This window comes from Melanaphis sacchari, unplaced genomic scaffold (genome assembly GCF_002803265.2).
Source record: "Melanaphis sacchari strain LSU unplaced genomic scaffold, SCAv2.0 Contig4_pilon_pilon, whole genome shotgun sequence".
In the NCBI taxonomy this organism is placed as follows: Eukaryota; Metazoa; Arthropoda; class Insecta; order Hemiptera; family Aphididae; genus Melanaphis; species Melanaphis sacchari.
Genome location: NW_020271335.1, coordinates 8,017,396 through 8,038,309, shown reverse-complemented (window position 1 = coordinate 8,038,309; position 20,914 = coordinate 8,017,396). Strand labels below are relative to the sequence as shown.

Sequence of the window (20,914 nt, the reverse complement as noted above, 5' to 3'; positions counted from 1 at the left end):
ATATTAAGTTTATTTTCTATATAGATAGATCATTTTAATAATATTAAACATATTTTAATAAACCATTCAAAATAAATGAATAAATTTTATTTTTAATTAAAATATTTTTGAGAAATTAATTCATTACCTAAATGAATTTTACTAAAAAGTTAACACAATGAAAGTTAAACAATCACAAAATAATAAATACTATTTGCTAATTAGGCTAATTTTTTAAAGGGAAAATGTGTCCTTAAATTTACCACGACCTATGTACAGGATATTCATATTTAATATTCATACATTGAAATTTACGATTACTGGGTATTATAAATAAATAATTTATTTATATTTAAATTTAAAGGCTGTGCATTTAAACAGGTAACAAAAAATACTTAAAATACACATTAATAATACTATTAAATTATTAGAATGTACTCTATAATATTCTATAATGTGAGTGTTTTTAATTATTTATACAATTTAAAATATTACCAAAATATTTATGTTTAGGTAAGATAATCAAATAATAAAAGTAAATAGTATTTAATACTTAAATATTTATCATACTATGTTTTGAATAAATTTAACAACATGTAAATTCATGAATAACATAGCTTAAGAGTTTAAATGTACGAAAAAGTTTTTTTACACTGCTTAGATACCTCTTTATTTTTAATGAACCGCCGAGAAGTAGCTTCTGAAATGTTGGAAATGTTGAACTGTTTTTCATCAGCATTACATGATGATTTCCTAATTTTATAAATATCTATTACTTTATTTATTGAGTTATATGATCACGAATTTCTTGTTTTTCTTCTCTACATTCTCATAATTTTAATATTAATAAGTTAATTGTTGTAAAAAATTTATATTTTTATATGATAATTAATGAAACATCTGTGATGTAAGTCGAAGATGTCGTCAACTTATCCATGTCATCTATTGCTTCACACAATTGTTTACAATCTATTGAGTAATTATACTTAAGGTATTCGTAATTTTTTACAGTAAATGTGTAACATAAATTTTATCGAAACTTGAATTATATAAAAAACTTTGATACGATATTTAATTCTTATTATAATAAGCTCGATATTGAAAAATAAGATGTTCTTGCATCATTTATATAATTGGTAATAATATCGATTGATATTGTAATTTGTTTAAAATATAATCAATTCATCATCTTACTCGATCCGTGAATTTACTATATACTCTTTACGATATATAACATAACATAACATAACATAACATAACATAACATAACATAACATAACATAACATAACATAACATAAATTATTAATTAATATAGTAGTGCAATAACATGTAACATAATAATTATTAGCATTATACAATATACATGATACATTAATGTTATATTAGATTTATTTATTCTCAGCATTATAAGGTATTTAATTTATTAATTTTCTATGTTTAAATACATTAATATATTTGTAGGATCGCAACAAAAAAAAAAAAAAAAAAAAAAGAAAAAAAAAAGATAATATGTACAAATAATTTAAAAAAATAAATATTAAATTATATTATCCTTATTAAATATTAGTTTATTAAAAAAAAAACTTGTTATTCTGGATAGGCCGGAAAATACAGAAATTAATGTATTTTAAGATCAATAAAAAAAAACTTGTTACATTAAAAAATAGTGTAATCTACATAAAAATATAATCATCAATTACTTACAAAAGATTGTTTTTATGTCATTTAGAAAATCTTTGAATATTGAATCATTTGATTGTTACATAGATCTTTATCATTATTTCTTGTAACTGTTTTTCAAACAAAGGGGAAGTGGTATTGACTCATATACAACATTTTTGTTTTATTATACATTCAATGTACTGGGTAAGGTCTCTAGGCCTCAGTTTGTAGGTCTATACAATTTACACTTTTTTATTGACAAATCTAAGTTGATTCAAGGTCGTGTAGATTTTTGGTTTATAACTGTGGATGGTGGTCCACAGTTCTACTACTTGTACTCTCATAGCTGCAAGCGAAATGGTTTACTTATTAATTTATTATACGTATTCACGTGATTATACGATAATCCACTGTAGATTGTCAAAAATAAGTTATATATTATAAACATTTGGGTAGATCGTTTACGAAACCACTAGGTGCGCATAATTTATACAACGCAGGCGTACCTATATGTTTTAAAAACTAAATCAATAACAGCACCAAATGACTGCTATTTCGATAAATCATTATGAACTATAATTAATTTAAAATAAATACATTTTGAAAAAGTTTTAATGCAATAAAAGAACCAAATTAAAATTACTTTTTGCGATGTTTTTAACAAATGTATATATCATGAGTATTTTTACGATAATATGACATGTCTGATGTAACGTATTTTGAACGTTATGTAGTAGATATCTACTATTATGATGTTACGAGTAATTTATTAAATAACAAAAGTCCTGTTTCATTAGTTTGGTCGATGAAGTAATATGTAACGTTGTAACGATGGCACTCGTTGAATCTATTTCTACGACTGTCTTAATACATATGTGCATTTTAAAATTCGAAATCATTTTAGTACAAAAATAAGTTTTTCAATTTCGTTTATTCGATTGAACGGACTAAATTCAAGAACTTAGACTTTTAATACAAAGAATAAAAATTAATTTGTTTTATACTCGACGTCTGAACGCAGTCTCAAAGGTCTATTTTATATTGGTTACCTATGTATATATATTATATATAATGTGTTTTTTTTCGAGTAAATAGTTTTATGGGCAATTACATGAGTGCGGCTCAATAGATCGGAAATCGAATTGGTTGTATTCAGGCGAGGAATCAATATTATACATTGCTACAAAGTTAATATTGTTTTACAATACGATATCGGAGTAAATAATGATTGCTACCAACACTAATGTAATATTATAATAATCGCATTAAATATATGATCTTCGGTTTAGCCCGTGGTTATTTTACTTCCATCCTTTAGTTGGTTTACTCTCCGTTAAATATCCCCAATAAATTTTCAACCCCAGAAAAAAATGTCAAGAAATTTTCCTATAAAATATATATTTGATCCCAGATAACATTTCTCTAGTAAATATTTCAAGTAAAAATTCAATATAATATTATTCTCTCTATATTATATAATATATTTAGTGATAGATTTTTAATGTGGAGTAAATAATAATATTTACTAGGAATAATTTAACGTTGATGGGAGGGGATTAAAATATCAGTAGAGTAAATATTCGCGTTTACACTGGTATCGAATTCATCGATCGACCGCTGTGTTTTGTTAGTCATGTCTACAAGCGCGCACGCGTGCTCGCGAATATGTGTATGGTTTATATTATTTATTAACCAATGCTAGTCTTGATGTAAGTTCGTTTATTCGATTGATCCATCGAAAAGGAATTCTCGCAAAATATAAATCTCTACACGATTTGACTGTTGTAAAATTACGGTCGTACAGTGAGTGTTTTGCGGTTTTTTGTATTATATTTTATCGAACGCAAAAGAAAATTTGTATTCAAAAATAGAATAAATTTTATTTTTTATATATTTTTATTTCATTAGATCAAGTAAACAAAAAATCGAGAAAAAATACGTCTAACAAAAAAAATCTGTTGTTCGTGCCGTGTTGGCCTAAGTAGTGTTCGCACCTTTTAACTTGTCTCCGGAGTTTTTTCTCATTTATATTTATTTCGCGCCATGATGGATTGAGTTATTTTGAACGCTTGCCATTTGTTGAACACTGAAATAACCGTTGTGTAAACGCTTCTAGAAATATTTTTAATGATGTACTCCATTAATAAAATCCTATTGAACGTAAAACTGCCAAGTATTTTAGCGATAAAAAAAAAAAAAATTCATAGTTGATTTATTAATTATATAATATTTGCAAGTATACATAATTAAGTAAAGCGGAAATTATTGATTATCTTAACAATTAAAACTTGACAGTCATTAAACTTATAAATTGTATAGTTTGGAAAACATTAATTTAATTATTTAAAGTTAAATTTAGGTGCGAGATTATTTTCTGTGTGCATAGTTGGATGAGGATATTAACTATATTTGTAAATTGTGCTTCTTACAACTTTAATAAATTAAAAAATATTTATATGTTTTCAATCCTTAGCCCTTATACCAAGTATTAATTTTATTAATTTTAATAATTTAAAATGTAAACCAAATGAATGGTGTTGCATGATTTTTTTAAGATAACATTAATAATTATTATAAAACCCTATATCACCTTGGTATTATAAGTACTATTGATGCACATAAATAATTTCAAATAATTTAATTTTTGTAAATTTAAACTATATTAGGTTGCAGATATTTCTAAATTAAGATTCCATAATATGCTTCTACAATATATAAATTGAATACAAAATAAAGAATATAATTGTCTTTATTAAAAACAATAATGTAGTAGGTAGGTACCCCCTACGTCAGGGGTCGATTTCGATCGTGTAATAAATAATCGGATAAATTACTATATTGTATTCTATATTTAATATATATATATATATATATATATATCATTATTATAAAAAAACAATAAATAATAATTATTCTTTAGATTTTTTTTTTCTCATCAAACAAATCGTCTTGAATCTATCGATTATTAGAGACTTGAAATTTCGAATGTAGCTCACTTAATGAAATAGGTTGGTGACCCCTGCCCTACATTATTGAAAGCTTCATTGATCTAACCCGAATCATGAATATTATTATTATTTATGACGGTTTGATTAGAAACAAAGTACTTTGTAGTTTTTACACGATACATGTGTTCGTAATTACAATTTAAAATCTATAATATAAATTATTTATTAAAAATAATATACAGTTTACCTTCTGTAACTTAGAGTTTGAGAAAAAGAAAAAATCAAGTTATTAATAATGTCGATTTATCAAAAATCATTCAAGTGTAATAATGTTTGAAGGAGAACTTTTATCCTTAAGATACTATCGAGAATTTCGAAACATCAAAGTCCGAGTTACCAAAAGTCCGTCTATAACATATTAATGGCGTATTGCAGTGTTCTGATTTTTCCGTACAAAGGAGTAATAGCATATAATAATCCGGAAACTGATTAGTTCTTAGAATCACTGTGTAAACACATATTATTTCACAAAGGGCGCCAATATGACAACAATTTTCCACAATCGATAAATAACTATTACATAAATATAGTACGTACCTATTGTTTTTCAAAATAATGTTTCATTTTATAATGTAGGGAGTCGGTGAGCTATTATTTTTGGCATCAACCACCATTATTATATTATGTGTGTACGTTTGTATTTTATAAAAGCAATAAAGATTTGGAAACCAGTGAAATCGTTGCAAAACATACGTAATAATGTAATAGAAAATGGTTAAACCGCGACTTACCTGTTGCATTTGTAGTATAAACATCTTGTATACGCTCTCCGTGTATCTTTAGTGATATTTTGTTCTTAGATTCAATGCTATTGGTCACGATTACGATGTAGTAACTATGATTAAAATTTATATGAAATTACGTTGACGTCTGTTAAAAAGTAATATGAATAATAATAATAAATCAATACAGTGGAAGCAAAAATGTAGTTATTCTTCTATGGTATACGTGTTACGTATTTCAACTTCTCGTGATTATTATTGTAAATCAATGATGTATATTATGTATATTATATTATACTTGATTTTTTTTTTTACAAAACTCGGTGCTAATAAAATTGTTACTCGCGTACACCATCAAAACTTTAACCATGGTTTTGACCTAAATTGTTCAACCCTCGGTGTTTTACCTTTGGCCGTAATGTCGAGAAAAATCCATTCAGAAATTCGGCTCCGCCTCGTCTTCGACGCACGCAATGCCGTCACACGAAATGAGATACATTATATATTATATTAAATGGAGAGAGAGAGGTATGCACACGGTTATTTCATCGTAAACTACAATAAATATTTATCGAATAAACTTTGTAGGATACGTTCAATTCATGGTTAACATTATTTGTTTCAGTGTTAATTTTCTGAAAATAGTTAAATATTTAACTTGACGTTAAGAATAATAATGTTGTACGAAGTATTTATATACAAGGAAGTACTTTTAACGTTATTTCGAAAAGTATTAACAGTTTTTAAATAAATGTATATTACATAATCTAAAGTCATTAAAAACAACGTTGTTGAAAAAATGTATATGTTACTTTTTTTTTATCTTTATAATTCTTTTAAAATTTCAATTTTTTTCATTCAATAAGGTACTCGTATATCTTTGAAAAATAAATATTTAATTTGGAATGTCAATGTATAAATATTAAATTCGTAACGATTAGTTATTAATTATTTTAAAGTTGATATAAATGGAGTATATTAAATGTTTACTGCTTATCAGTTATTATTAGTATAGTTATAACTAATAACCACTTGTTATAAATTCAATATTATGTAATAAAATTCTAACAAGTTAGATTAGGTAAATATGCATGCTGTTCGGAAAATTTTTTTTAATTGTTTTATATTGACTTTGAACTATGGTTTTTTAGAAAAAGTATACCCAGAAACGTTAATACTTTTGAATAAAAAAAAATATTTACTTTTCAAAGGATCGTTTTGTGTAAAAGTTAATATAAAATATTCAAAAATACCTACTCTTTATCAATATTTTAATATTTATCACAAATAAAACAAAATGAAAATAAACAAATATAAAAATTATAGAAATTTGAGGAAAGGACAAAAAGTGTTTTGAAAAACATTTTTAATTACAAAACGACAATACATTCAAATATTTTAATAAGTCCAACACATAATTTATCATCTACATATAATATACATGTATGTCGTTTATATTTGTATAGAATGTTTAAAATAGTATAATATATAATATAAATAATTTTTTTTTTTTTTTTTTTATTGTAATATAATATCATCTACATAATAATAAGTGTTTTTAAATGGAAATAGTTTCATCAGTAAGATATGCTCAACTGGGATATGTCATGTTACTTAAATTATTATAATATAATATTAATTATCTATAATAGTAGTTAATGATTAATAATGATAATAATAATAATAATAATAATAATAATAATTAACAATTCACGCGAAAAGCACGTTACAAGTTGAATACAAACACTCGACGTTCGTTTATCTGTATTTGGTCAGTGGAGGAAGGCAGTATTATGACTGGATATTGTATCATACGGGGTTATTTGGGTAGTGGTTAGGAAGGGGTGAAAATTCGATGTTCACGGTGACGTTATATTATTACATCGTATACGTATGTACAAGGCACCCCGTTTAATAATTGATCATCGCGTGTTTACTCTCGGTATCGTCGTTAGAAAATGCGCCCAAACGACCTCGAGCGAGTATTTTTTTTCCAAAAAGATATACGCCATTGGACGCGGTATTACATTCGCGCACGAGCAGTCGTCACGCGTCCGGTGCCCATTGGTGTGGTATGAAATGGGCGACGAGTGGCATCACCACCAACATCATCAGCAGTGTCATGTCCAGAGACTTAGGTGGCGATGCCGGGTTGCAACCGTCCGCATCATCGCAACTCTGCAAACAGCCGTCGACATATCTAAAAAAAAAAAAAGTATATAAATTATAACGTTTCTAAATACTCGCTTAAAGCCCTAAATACATATGCAATTAAAATGAATAATAAAACACGACTGTCAGAAGGTACAATTACAACAACAATTTACTGATCGCAATGCGTAAACACAGCAATGGTGGATTTTACGGGTCTTGTTAGCAAACGTAGACAGTCCTGCCTATATATTATTCTAAAACTCGCCTTTATCACAGTGAAAAGATTTTGTAAAAGGTAGCCGATATATCAAGACTCAGTGTGATTTTGCCAGTCTATAATTTTAATTTTAAATCCAAGGCTGTGCATGTTAATGATATTTTTAACTGAGTTGAGTTGATTAAAAAAAGTTTAAAGTGAATTGTAAGCTATATATATATATATTTTTTTTTTTATTCGGTTAAATTAATATAGTTATATAAAAACCAATAAAATGTACTGGCTGAGGTTGAGTTATTTATATATATATATAAATGACCAATATATAGTTGAAAATAAATTTCCGTGTGGTATTCGAGAGTAGCAAAAAAATATAAATTTAAAAATTCTGTTTTTAATTTCCTTTTATATATCATCAATAATTATTTTATTATACAGTTTTTTTTAAATTAATAAACGTAACATGGATTTGATTGAAAATAATTTATCATTTATTAGATTGTTGCCAGTAAAATAAAAAGTTTAATTAATACAAATTAAATGAAAAATGTTAAAAATTAACTTACATTTTTAACTAGTTTATACTTAGTACCTACTGTAGAAATTAAATCAGCCAATGAAATTATAGTATTCAGTTTAGTATACACTTAATATATTAAATATATAAAATCGTTAAACAATATTATTTTTATAATATATATTCATTTGGGATTTGTTGACGATTAATGCTGATGACTTGAGCACTATATAAATAATATTTACAGAACGTTTCGTAACGCTTAGTATCAATATTATATTTTTTATTAAAACGACAAGGCATTCAGATTATGATATATTGTTCGTACTAATCACATTGATTAATTAATGTTACCATATTTTATTATATTCCTTGGTCTATTCATACAAACAACGGATATCCACAGAGTACGCTTTATCGATTCCTGTCGATTATACGAATTCGTTGTTTTTATGTAAAATACATTGTGAAAATTGAAAATGTGCATATTTTCAGGTTAATCTTAATTAATCCAGACTATTAAAAATATACGCAGGTGGAATAACTTATAATACTATGGTGTACTATCAAGTGCATAGGAAAAAACAGAGATTTACAAAGTAGTCAGAAATGTGTAAAAAATTAAATTTTAATATACATATACCTCCTAATCACACCTCTTTGTCACTTTATTTGAAATTATAAGAAAAACGATGTTCTATGAGTTTATTAATTTTATATTAAATAAAACAATAGGTACAAGTTTTTATTTGTACGAGTATGTATACTATACCTACAGTCGACATCTAAATGTTGATAGACTTTGATGTTGTTACAATACAGTAAATTTCGATTTGCGGATGACGTAACAAATAATAATAACATCAAAATGAGAACAAAATATAAAAATATTACCGTACAATAAGACTGTCGAGAAAAAATATAAAAATATGCCTCGCCTTTGATCGTAATACCATAATGTAATATGCAACAACAAAACACCGCCTATGGTATTGAAACGAGCAAACGAATTCGACTACCTGAATTGTAAGAAATAAGGAAATCGAGTTGTCTAACGAGTATCACGGTGGTTGGTGACGCACAAAAGAAAAAATAAGTAAAATAAACCAGAGAAAATGCGCACTCCGTGCAAGAAGAAAAATGTATTAAGTAGCACTTGCTTAAGAGTAGAGGAAAATCGATTGAAAACCTATGTCTTCATTTGATCAGAGTGAAACTGCATGAAAATAGAAAATAAAATGTGAATAATTTCATGATTTTAAACGATATAAATGCGCAAAATTAACTGGACACAGAATAAGTCAAATAAACGTAATCACGACTAATGTATGAATACTTAATGAAAGTTAGTAATTAAACTTTTGAAATATTTATATAAACTAACTCTGCGTAAATCGGTTATCTCTAGTATTAATTTCCTAATTTATGTAATTTATTTTTCAAATAAATGTACATTGCGCGTTATTTAATGAATTTTAAACAATATTTCACTCAAATTTGAAAAAAAAAAATAACCGACACCAACACATCTAAATTTAGTGCTCTTGTATAAAACGGTCTGTGAAGTAATTTTTATTTTATAGTAATATTATATTTACGAAGCGATTCATCTAACTTAATAAGCTATATTTTTTCTTTTTAATCAGTTTTTAAATAAAATATGAATTGATGTTCTTTGTTAATCGCTCTGTATATTTGATGACCTTACTTGTCATCAAAATAGAATCCTCCGCAATGCGACATCCGAATAATTTCTGTGTCTGTGGTCAAGGTTCCGCTATCCAATGCACATCCTCTAACCGTAACGTGCTGTCCGGTATTTTCTAAAAAAAAAAAGTTTATAAAATTTTACTTTAATATGGCGAGTATTTAGGACAAAACCACCATTAAAATGAAAAGTTTATGATTTCGTGGAAGACCTATACAAAGTTTAAAGTGAATAAAAGACTTTAGTGAAAATGACGATAGAAAGCGATTAGAAAAAACATCAAGATAGTTTGTTATTTGATTTAACTTAATACAATTTATATTAACCGCAACACTGTCGTAAATCTTAATGTGGTAATTATATTGAAATAATATTGTGAAAATTATTGTTTGTAAAGTATAAGAACATTAATAGTAAAAATATGATGATCTTGAATCGAAGTATCTGCTATTAGCTCAATTAAATAATAATTTAACAACACTATTTATGAAAATATATTTCGATGGAAATTAGTGATTACTAAAAAAATTGTAAAATGCAATATGCAATTTAAGGTGCTCTTGTATTCTATACTCGGCCTGTTTCGAACTGTCAAATAATATACGTAACTCAAAAATGACGAGTTGTGGACTACAGTTTATAATAGATAATTATACGAGGTAAGTTATTGTACCTCCTCTCAAAAAAAAATTACCATTAAAAATACCATATTTCATCATTTATTATCATTATTAATATTGTATACAATAAATTTAAGATAAATTAATAAAATCTTAAAAATGTATCAATATTCTAAGTAAATTGTAAACATTGTATAAAAAATTATTTACTGTGAATTAAATTTTATTAAAATAATATTTAATTTTAACGTTAAAAATAGAAAAAAATGTAAATAATGTTTGTATGTTATATAAAAATATAAAATAATCATATATTGGGTACATTTTTGATTCATATTTTTTTGTTTAATCCATTCGTGTTATTTCATTCAATGACAATTAATCGTACTTGTTTTTATTTTTTCAATTTAGGTTTATTGACATAATTTTGATATTTAATTTGTGTTTTGAATTGTATTTCGGTCAATATGTCAATTGTCAATAACTTTAAAACTATTTAGATGAGTTATTTTGAATTTGCTGTTAAATTTACCGTGAAACAACTCACAACCATTTATAGTCAAAGAAAGAGAAGATTAACTCTCTGCTCACATTTCAGAAAAGAAATAACTATATCTAATATTAAATAATTTTTTTTTAAATGTAATAGAAAATGTTGTCTATTTTATTGTCTTTCGGTTTGATAGCTATTAGATTGTCAGTGAAACAATCCAAGACTTCTGATGAAGGTAGATAAAGAAGACCAAATAAATGATTTAACGCTTTTTCAATTATTTCAGAATCTTTGTCTCTGATTTTTGACGCAATTTCCACTAACTTAATTTTTAAACATTTACCCAATGTATGATTTTTATACATTTTTATATAGACGTATATCTTGATGAAATTTAATTTACAGTTAATGACTTATTATATAATTTTTATAATTTACTTAGAATATAATATTAAAAAAAAAAAACTACAACATATTTTTAGCCACAACTCTTTTGAGACGGACTTAAATCTGTATGGGAGGGAAAAAGGTGCGTCGCAAAAAACCGAAGCCGTTTGGGAATTTACCTGTTTGTAAAACCTTTTACAACGGGAGTCGTTAGAAAATAAGCGAACAATGGATGGGAGCTGTTCGGGATGCGCCGATAATATCATATCATCATATCTTGAGATTATACGGAGAAAAAAATAGAACACCATTATTATGGCGTGTAAGTAAAAAATACTCACTGTAGTAACCGGTGAGCTTGATGCACGCTGTAGCCGGAAACAAACCGTTGCGGCCTTTCCGCCCACCCATGCACGGTGATTCTAAAAGTCCCGAGCTGAAATTGTTGTGGAACGGGTCGTCGCACGCACGGTTTTGCCATTCCAATGAAACGCACTTAAAACAATCGATACCGGCGTCTAAAAACGATAGAAATGCGTGTCAATTAAACATCGTCGTCATCATAATAATAACAACAAGAATAGAATTTGTGTTGTGGTTGCTGCGTCTGTACATACTACCCGTGTGTGTTATCGTGTGGTCGTCGTTGACATAATAGGTATTTGAAAGGAATGCTACGATGACGTTATGAGGTACCTGATCCATCTTATAATTTATCCGTGTAACGTGCTTACACAACGATGTCTTCTATAAATTAATAACGGCACATAAACGTTTATTTACCAATAAGTGGAGTAGAACACTTCCGAGAGAATGACCTATATTTTATCCTTTTTCATTAAATAAAATTATCTAACGAATATAATATAACTAGCTGTTGTCCTTGTGCATTTGGTATTAATGGTTAGTGGTTACCCATTAAACTGACACTTCTTGTGTGATTCAAAGTTTGTTGAATTCGTTATTCAATACTTGTCGTTCGTATAGACGACACGGCGTTTCTTTTAAACCTTTGTGTGCATATTTTAATATTTGATGATTATTAATTAAGTTATAGAATCAGAATTAGACTTAAAATATTCTTTACTTGAATAACCCAAAATCACTCAGTAAAAAATGAACTAACACCGCGTGTTACATCGTTGTAGCTAGTTTTTAGTGTACCTATTAGTTCACTAGTAAATAATTAATTTTCTTAGTACATTTTTGTAATCATTATTTTAATATTAACTGAAAAATTTAAAGTTTATATAACATTGAAAATTAACTTAGCTGTATTAAGCTCAACTTCATCAGGGAAAAAGTTGTACCAAAAGTTTTCTTTTTATTAAATTAAAAAATATTTTTTCTGGACGCCATTAATATATTTTTATTTTATCACTCATTATTTTGTGGACGAAAGTTGAGATCATACAATGATACTTATAATTAGTTTCGTAGTGTGTCATTCTATATAAAAAAAATCACATAACGATCGGATGTTTGGTTTCTGAGGTCATTGGTATCTTATATTCATAAATGTATCTTTTTTTACATTATATATCATATAGATAGATGTAATGTATTTTACTAGAGTATACTATGGAAAATGTAAAACACATTAACTTTTTTGTCAGAAAAAATAATAAATATATATAATACTATGATATTATATAAAATAAATAATAATAATAATAATGATAATAATATGACATTATTTGAAAAATATTCCTTCAAATTTGGTAGTAAAATATTTAAATAACTAGATGCCAAAATTACGATTTCCTGAAGTATACATTTTGCTAAATTGCTTATTACCTATTTATTATATTATAATAAATGTATGTACCTGTATATTGCGTAGACACATATTCCTCCTTAAAAGTATACTAAACGTCCATAAATTAATTATTTAAAGCCGTTCAACGTTGGCAAGAATTACTTGGACTTTAATCTTAATAAAAGAACACATTTTTACCGTATAAATAGATAAAATGTAATCTTACAACGTCGTATTTACTTTTTTATATTAATAAAAAAGTTGTTATTATTTAAAAAAATTTGTTTTTACGTTTTTCAAACTTGAATAACATTTTTGTATAAGCTTGATATTGAAGAAATAAAAAACGATATAGCACATTAAAAGTTTTGTCCGTGACAAAAATTTAGTTTTTACTTATAACTGTAGCTTCATTGGTTCGTTACTACGCTGAAAAACGTTGAGCTATATAATTTCGTTATTTCACTATAACTACCAAATGTATACAGACATAATAATCTTTTATACCTCAGTAACTTAGAATTAGAATTTAATAATTTAACAATGATATACAAATTTAATTAAAATGCCCTATAATAGCTCAATAGCTTCGTAAAAAATGAAAATGTCACACCTTTTAAGAAAAAACAAGACGAGTGAACAAAATTATACAAATATACTACATAACGATAGTCGAACTTTTTTTTATAAAAATGAATATTTTTATATTTAGTACCATTAGCTAGTTGTTTTTTTGGATTAATTTGTCATTTTCAGAAACAAACATTTATCATATCGTAACAGGAATAACGGCTCCCCAATAATAAAAATAATATTACTTCCTAAGTGGGTGAAAAACATTTTTTTGTACGTTTAGTGAATATATGATTTACCCACCAATGTCAAAGATGGAATATAATTCAATAACCCTTTTTTTTTTTACAAAATATTGCAAAAAATGCATTTGTATAGGAAACCATTATTGTATAGGTACCCTTTCACACCCTTTTTGGTATGTAAAATATATCATTTCACTAATACGTATTCAATGATGCTATACAGATAAATATGATATATTTTTTATTTTTTTTTGTATAAAATTTGATACAGCGATACCGTATATGAATATCGTATCATATAATATTATATATATATGTCGCATGAATATTAAAAAAAAAAAAGTAAAAGTTAAGCTTATATTTGTGCATAGCTGGTATGTTAATGTTCTGTACACAATATATTTTTGTTATATTATGTACGCCTACTTACCTTCAGGTACTCTATTAGAATATAACGAGGTTAAATATAAAGATAAATCCTGTTTTTTATATAGCTTGGAAGTAAAACTTTTTTTATATTATTAAACATCAAACGTTTCTCGGCTGCCAGCTATTTATTACAGTTATCGACTTATCGTTGTATAATATAAAGAAAACTTGCAGACATTTTATTAGTTATTTTTTTTCTATACTAATAATTATTAATACAACTCGACTGCGGATGAGTTTAAAAATTGTTATTAATAACTTTGCACTTATGTACCAAGATAAAAATTCATCAATAGATTCACCATTGTACTATGTAACTATTGTATATTTATAAATATATATTTATATATGAAGGTGTCGTGTAAATACAACGTGGTAAATTGGTCGTAGTAAGTTGGGCGCCGGTGTAATATCGTCGCGCGTCGTTTCGGCGAGTGACGATACATGCCTATGTACAATATTATTATTAATAACAACAGTTCAAATAATTAAATATAATAATTAATAATATATTATTAATACCTAATTTAAATAAAATACGTATAGCTTATTGATATGTATAAAATATAATTTAAATACAATTTTGTTTAATTATAAAAATAATTTATTATAGTTTTAAATTGTAAATATATAAATTAAATTTTGCCACAGATGGCCAACGTAAAAATATAAGCAAATGAAGTTCTAAATTATAATTGCAACTGGAAATTAACAGCTATAATCTCAAGTAAATAATTTGGAATATTAGTAGTGTTTGGATCAAATGTTGAGGTTAATTTTTGAATACGAATTGCAGAATCTTTATATTTTTTCTTTTTAGGTAATGATATTCCAGAAAGTAACTATTTGACTTTAAAAAAGTTTATAATATTTTATTTTTTCAATGCACTGATAAAAATCCAATTAGATAGATTAACTGAATTTAACAACGAATTGAAATAATTATGCTAGCATGAGTACTCAGCTGAGATGTTTTCGCTACTTTCTTCAAATCATTCATATATTCTCTTCTTTTTAATTTAGCTATGTTAAATACATGGTCTGTATGCTCAATAAATTTAATCGCAGTTTCATCTTGTGTGTGAACACGACCACGACAGCTAAATTATTTATGTAATAATTACTTTTTTAAATTATTTTATCGTCGCCGTATTTTTCTTTTTCGTACACATAATTATCGTAAATCAATAACTTATGATTTCGTTGGCTCAAAATAAAATTTAAAGACATTTTGTTTCAAAAACTGTTGTATAAATATTAAATAATTAAAATACACGGCAATTTATAATTGTATAAACAGGGTACGAATTGTAAATTCGTAACAAGCGTTGGACGATAGACTGACGGTGAAATACAAAGTTCAAATGTGAACATAACACATCATAGGGTTTTTATCGACAAATCATCTAATCGCGAGCCTATCATTTTACCTATAATCAAGATACTGTAATATGGACGATGATAAATTATCATTGATAATATAAAACGACACGATCTAATGTAAAATGACTATATGACGCGTGACGATATTACACTGCGACCAATTCACCGCGCCCAACTTACTGCGACCAAATTATATGGAATCATAGGATATAAATATAAACTATAGTAGTGAAGGTAGCATGTTTTATTGAAAAAGAACATACACGAAAAATGTATAATGCATACGAAACAATATTAACTTTCATTAGAATAATTTTATGCAAATATTACTATAATAATATGATGCCATTACTTGAATTAATATTTGTTTTCAATGTTTTAAAATTGATACTTGCAATGCTTAACTCCGAATTTTAAAATTGTTTTTATCTCAGTAAACGCTATTATTTTTATCCAAAAATCGTGTACATACTCATATTTCATTGCTGACGTTTAACCAATAACTATACATTATTTGTTATGATATATTACGATGTATTATTATTTACAATCGGTATACAATTTATGCATTTAATTTTATACGAACAACGAAAATTGCCTTTCGTTCATAAATAAGTTCTACAAAGTTATTTCATTATACCCATTAACAAATTTAATGTTTATAAACATATAAGTTGCTATAATATTATATTTTACGTGGATTAAAGTTGATCTCGGTCCTGTATACCCAACAAACCGTTAGGTACTATACAGATAATGTAAAATAAATACACATTTACGATAGTTTTGAACACCGTAATGTTACATTATGCAAGCATATTGTTATTGTTTTTTAATAAAAATTTGCTTGATTTTTGTGAATAATAATATAACATATTATATCATGAGCTAAGTATTATGTACTTAAGTAAAAAATTATACCACCATACAGAAAAAGTACAATTTAAAAAATATATTATTAATCACATTTACATTTTTTTTTTTTTAACAATGTTGAATACCAATTATAGCAAAATGTAGTAGGTACCTACATTTTTGAAAACTTAATATATTTCGAGTTTAATAAGTTTAATAATGTAACTTTTATAAAAGTTATACAATTAAATAAATATTTATACACAATGGATATTGGATATGGATTATAGTGTAAATAAAGCTCTCGGACTGAGTAGGAAAACCTTTCTCTCTACTAACCCCCAAATACACTTCTGATATAGTATAATATATTTCCTGTACGAGTCACTATTCCAAAAACGAGTATAATAATGTTGAACATGCCAATATGCTTAATAAAATCATACTTACATATTTAATAAGAACGTACGAATATATAACATACAATAATTTTAATATACAATAATAATTATTAGCCTACTTCGAAGTCTACCCGTCAGCTAAACGTTACACCTACTTTATTTTTAAATTATTTTGATAGTCGAAGTTTAATTGGTGGCAAATATATGGTCATATCTTTCAGAATAAACTTTTTCACTGGAGAATTCACACTGCAAACGAACGTCGACCGTTTTGTTTATCCCTTTGCTATCTAAAGTTCTTATCCCAAATAAATCGTATGCATTTATTTTCGTCCCGTTACTAATATCCGACCATCGAAACGTTTTTTTTTAAGATTGAACACTTGGTATACATAATTTAATAAGATTTACAACTTGCATCATGCGTACGGATAATGTAAATAAATTTCAACCAATTGCCGTTTAAAATGTAACAAATACAATATAAACAAGCATATATGAATAAAAAACGATAAAAATTTAATACCAGTGATTGGAAAAAAAAATAAAACACAAACTTTTAAAAAGCTATTATTGTGTTGTAAGTATTAATGTATTTTCTTTTCTGCTTGGTTTTTAACTGAATTGACTGATTTGTTGTAACGTTTATCTCATACGAAGTGATTTGTACCATATCGTACAAATAACTCGCTAACAACAAGGAACCCCGTAGATATATTATTTGCTTTGTATCATTTATCGTTTTCAGTGTAATATATTTTATTTTATTTTGTACGTCGTTTTAACAATAATAAATACCTACCAAATTTTATTTACGTTATACTCAGTAGTGACGTACTTGAAGGAAAATATCGATGAATGGAACGCATATGGTTCTTTTTAAGTATTATTATTGTACCTATAGGATATGATAATATAATTCATTATTCAATTAAATAGTATAGAAATGTATTATTCCGTTAAAATAAAAATATCTAATAATTTGATTAATGTCGGTTGTCAAACAAGAGCCATCCAAACCTGAACTTGTAAAAACATTAAATTTTAACTCTACTGCAGTAGTCCGTTTTAAATACCTTCTTAATTTTATCGCTTCTGCAGCAGGTGTGACGTGTTCAGATCATGCCAACATTTATATCAACGTAAAAAAAGTGTTAAATCACCGCTCCCGATGTCGTCATTGCAGAAGATCAGTGGACAGGTATAGTGAAATTTGGTTTTCTATTTTTGGAACACGTATGTAATAATATCGGGCGTTAAAAAAAAAAATAAGTAGCGAAATGTACATTTAAATAGTAAAAAGAAAAAGAAATGCCCACAGTTATAGTTGTCAGACAAGGGTTAAGGTTTTGGCAACAATTGCGATTACGTACTGGCATGAGAGCAAGTGACGGGATCGAGTACAACGTCGTTCTGTTAACTGCTCGTTCGAAAACAAATGTTATAGATAATATGTTTTTACTATAACGTATTGTTTGATAGATCATTTCGATAGAAATATGATAACGTATATGTCGTATACGCACATAATTATTTATGGTATTCGTTAAAATAATTATTCATTTTTTAAACGAGTGGATTATGTGGTCCGTGCAAAACATTACACATTAACAAATTAAATATTTACCTGCTACGACGGCAAACAAAATTAAATATTAGTATAAAAAAAAAAAAAAAAAAAAAAAAAAAAAGGGATAACGGTAAAATACATTAATATGACTTAATACTATGACGAGCGATGTCACAGTTAAATCATACTACAGTTATTCTCTATTTTTTATACGCCAGGGAATATCAGTAGCATTAAAACTTACAACTCTGAACAAATAACGACACACGACTCAAAAACACCTTAAGTCTTAGAAAATAATAATCCATTTGCGGTGAAACAACATATTATTTTTTAAATAGTATTTTATTTTGATTTGGATGATAATCGACATACGCCAATCGAACATTTTTCTAATAAGAATAACGCGACATCTCAGAAGTGACACTATTCCCTAGCTACTGAATTAAATAATAAACGTATGAATACATTGGGACACACGATTATAGACCGTAAATCCCTCAACCCCATATATAGGTACTATATACGTACTTTAACGCGCTGATAGTAGAACAATAATGAAAAAATTGCGTTTTTCGCATCAGATGGTGCGAAATCGTTATCAAGGTATTTAATATCATACGGCACAAGCAACGGCGTGGACGGTCGAAGGAGAAGGATAACGACCTACGTGCAGTGAAAACTCCTGTAGGGGCAGGTTATACAGGTATACGCGTGCGTCCGTCTATATAAAATATCGCGTATGATTTGAGTTTTATGAAATTCTATAAGCCGTGTCCGCAATACATAAAAATGTGTGTGTGATAAATCATTGGCGCGCGACGACACGAAAAAATAACATAAATAATATCACGACGGGAGCAATACAACTGTTTGACCTATGATTAAGTGTACATGTGTGTGTGTGTGTGTGTGTGTGTGTGTGTTCGTATAGAATATAATAAGTATATTATAGTATGGATGGCTTACTAGCGTCGGCTATGCAGGACAGGGTGCAGATGAGAGCGGTGACAAATGACGTGATGCTGTTGGCCGAGAGCATTTCATAATAATAATAATAATAAAAATATTGTTGTCTCCGTGAGATCGCTAAATGGATGTGTAAATCGTATTATCGTATAACGTCGAATATTGCGTTATTACTGTTGTTGTTGTTGTTGTTGTTATTTTAATATCGCGGTGCGCGTGTGACGAGGAAAGACGGCGGCGCTCGTGCGACCACTGTGCCCGGCGGCGGCGAAAACGGTACTGAAGACGGCGGCGGCGACGACGACGGATTTCGCGTGTGCGTTCAAAGGCACGGCGCGTGCGACTGTGCGTTATACCGTAACGCCGGCGCGGCGATTTCGGCGTAGGCAGGTACACCGCCACGCGAAACCGCCGCGTCGCGCCACTCACGCCACTGCCCGCGCGCCGCCACTGGCTGCCTTTCGCGCGTATAAAACCAAACGGGCCTTTGCGTGCGGTTTGCATATCGCGCATTATAATGACGTGTGCGAGCGCGACCGTACACCGACTCCGTGTAAACTACATGCACGAGCGTAGTGTGCGAGTGTTTTTGTGTACGCTCGCGGGACTCAACAGTTAATAAGTAAAACGCACACGCCATGTGCGCCCGCAAACGCCACCGCCGCCGCCGCCACCGCCGCCGTCAGTGATCAATAAAAACCTGACGCGGTGACGGCTACGGCGGCGACGACGACGGTGGCGGTTTACGTGTGTTATCTATTTTATCGTTTGTCCGGTCGCACACACACACACACACACACACACACACACACATATATATATATACATACCTACGTATATTATGTACAATACACGTACGTCAAATAAATATAATAAATTTACGACGGTGTGTGTGTGTGTGTGTGAGCGTGTGCGTACTGTAAAGCGGGTTAGGTTTCGACGACCTTTGTGCACCGCAACGACCGGAGCGTAGGTATATACTTAATCGCTGTCCGCTGCCCATAATGTGCCATAATATAATATGTATAATGAACGCCTCCGCCGTACGCGGTTTGAGTTGAACGGTACGCTGGTCACGGCGACAATCGGCTCTTTTACGCTTCCGTGCGCGCCACCAGACGAATATAGAGAGACGGAAACGGATTTTATTCTATAATAATTGTTCTGTGTATAATCGATCCGATGGAAATAATCGACACGACGTATTATTATTATTTATTGTATACAAGCGCGCGGTAAAACGTTTTTCAAAAAGTATCGTT

At 28.1% G+C, this 20,914-nt stretch overlaps 1 protein-coding gene across 1 annotated transcript; it reads right to left on the bottom strand.

Annotated features, from left to right (window-relative positions):
- Positions 1-6,913: 6,913 nt before the first annotated feature.
- Positions 6,914-20,011, bottom strand: LOC112598933. The gene is made up of 4 exons (XM_025345601.1): positions 19,653-20,011; positions 11,810-11,986; positions 9,969-10,083; positions 6,914-7,572 (listed from the first exon to the last, which is right to left on the bottom strand). Exons 1-4 carry the CDS (start codon positions 19,723-19,725, stop codon positions 7,419-7,421), a joined length of 519 nt encoding a protein of 172 aa, XP_025201386.1. The 5' UTR covers positions 19,726-20,011; the 3' UTR covers positions 6,914-7,418.
- Positions 20,012-20,914: the final 903 nt, after the last annotated feature.

What these genes read in the sequence shown, in the direction of transcription:
- LOC112598933 (XM_025345601.1), bottom strand. Translation starts at nt 19,725, where the DNA reads ATGCTCTCGGCCAACAGCATCACGTCATTTGTCACCGCTCTCATCTGC. An exon ending in GTCCTGCATAGCCGACGCTA is followed by an intron (nt 11,987 to 19,652) that starts GTAAGCCATCCA and finishes TATCGTTTTTAG; the next exon opens with ACGCCGGTATCGATTGTTTT. An exon ending in GGATTCTATTTTGATGACAA is followed by an intron (nt 7,573 to 9,968) that starts GTAAGGTCATCA and finishes TTTTTTTTTTAG; the next exon opens with ATATGTCGACGGCTGTTTGC.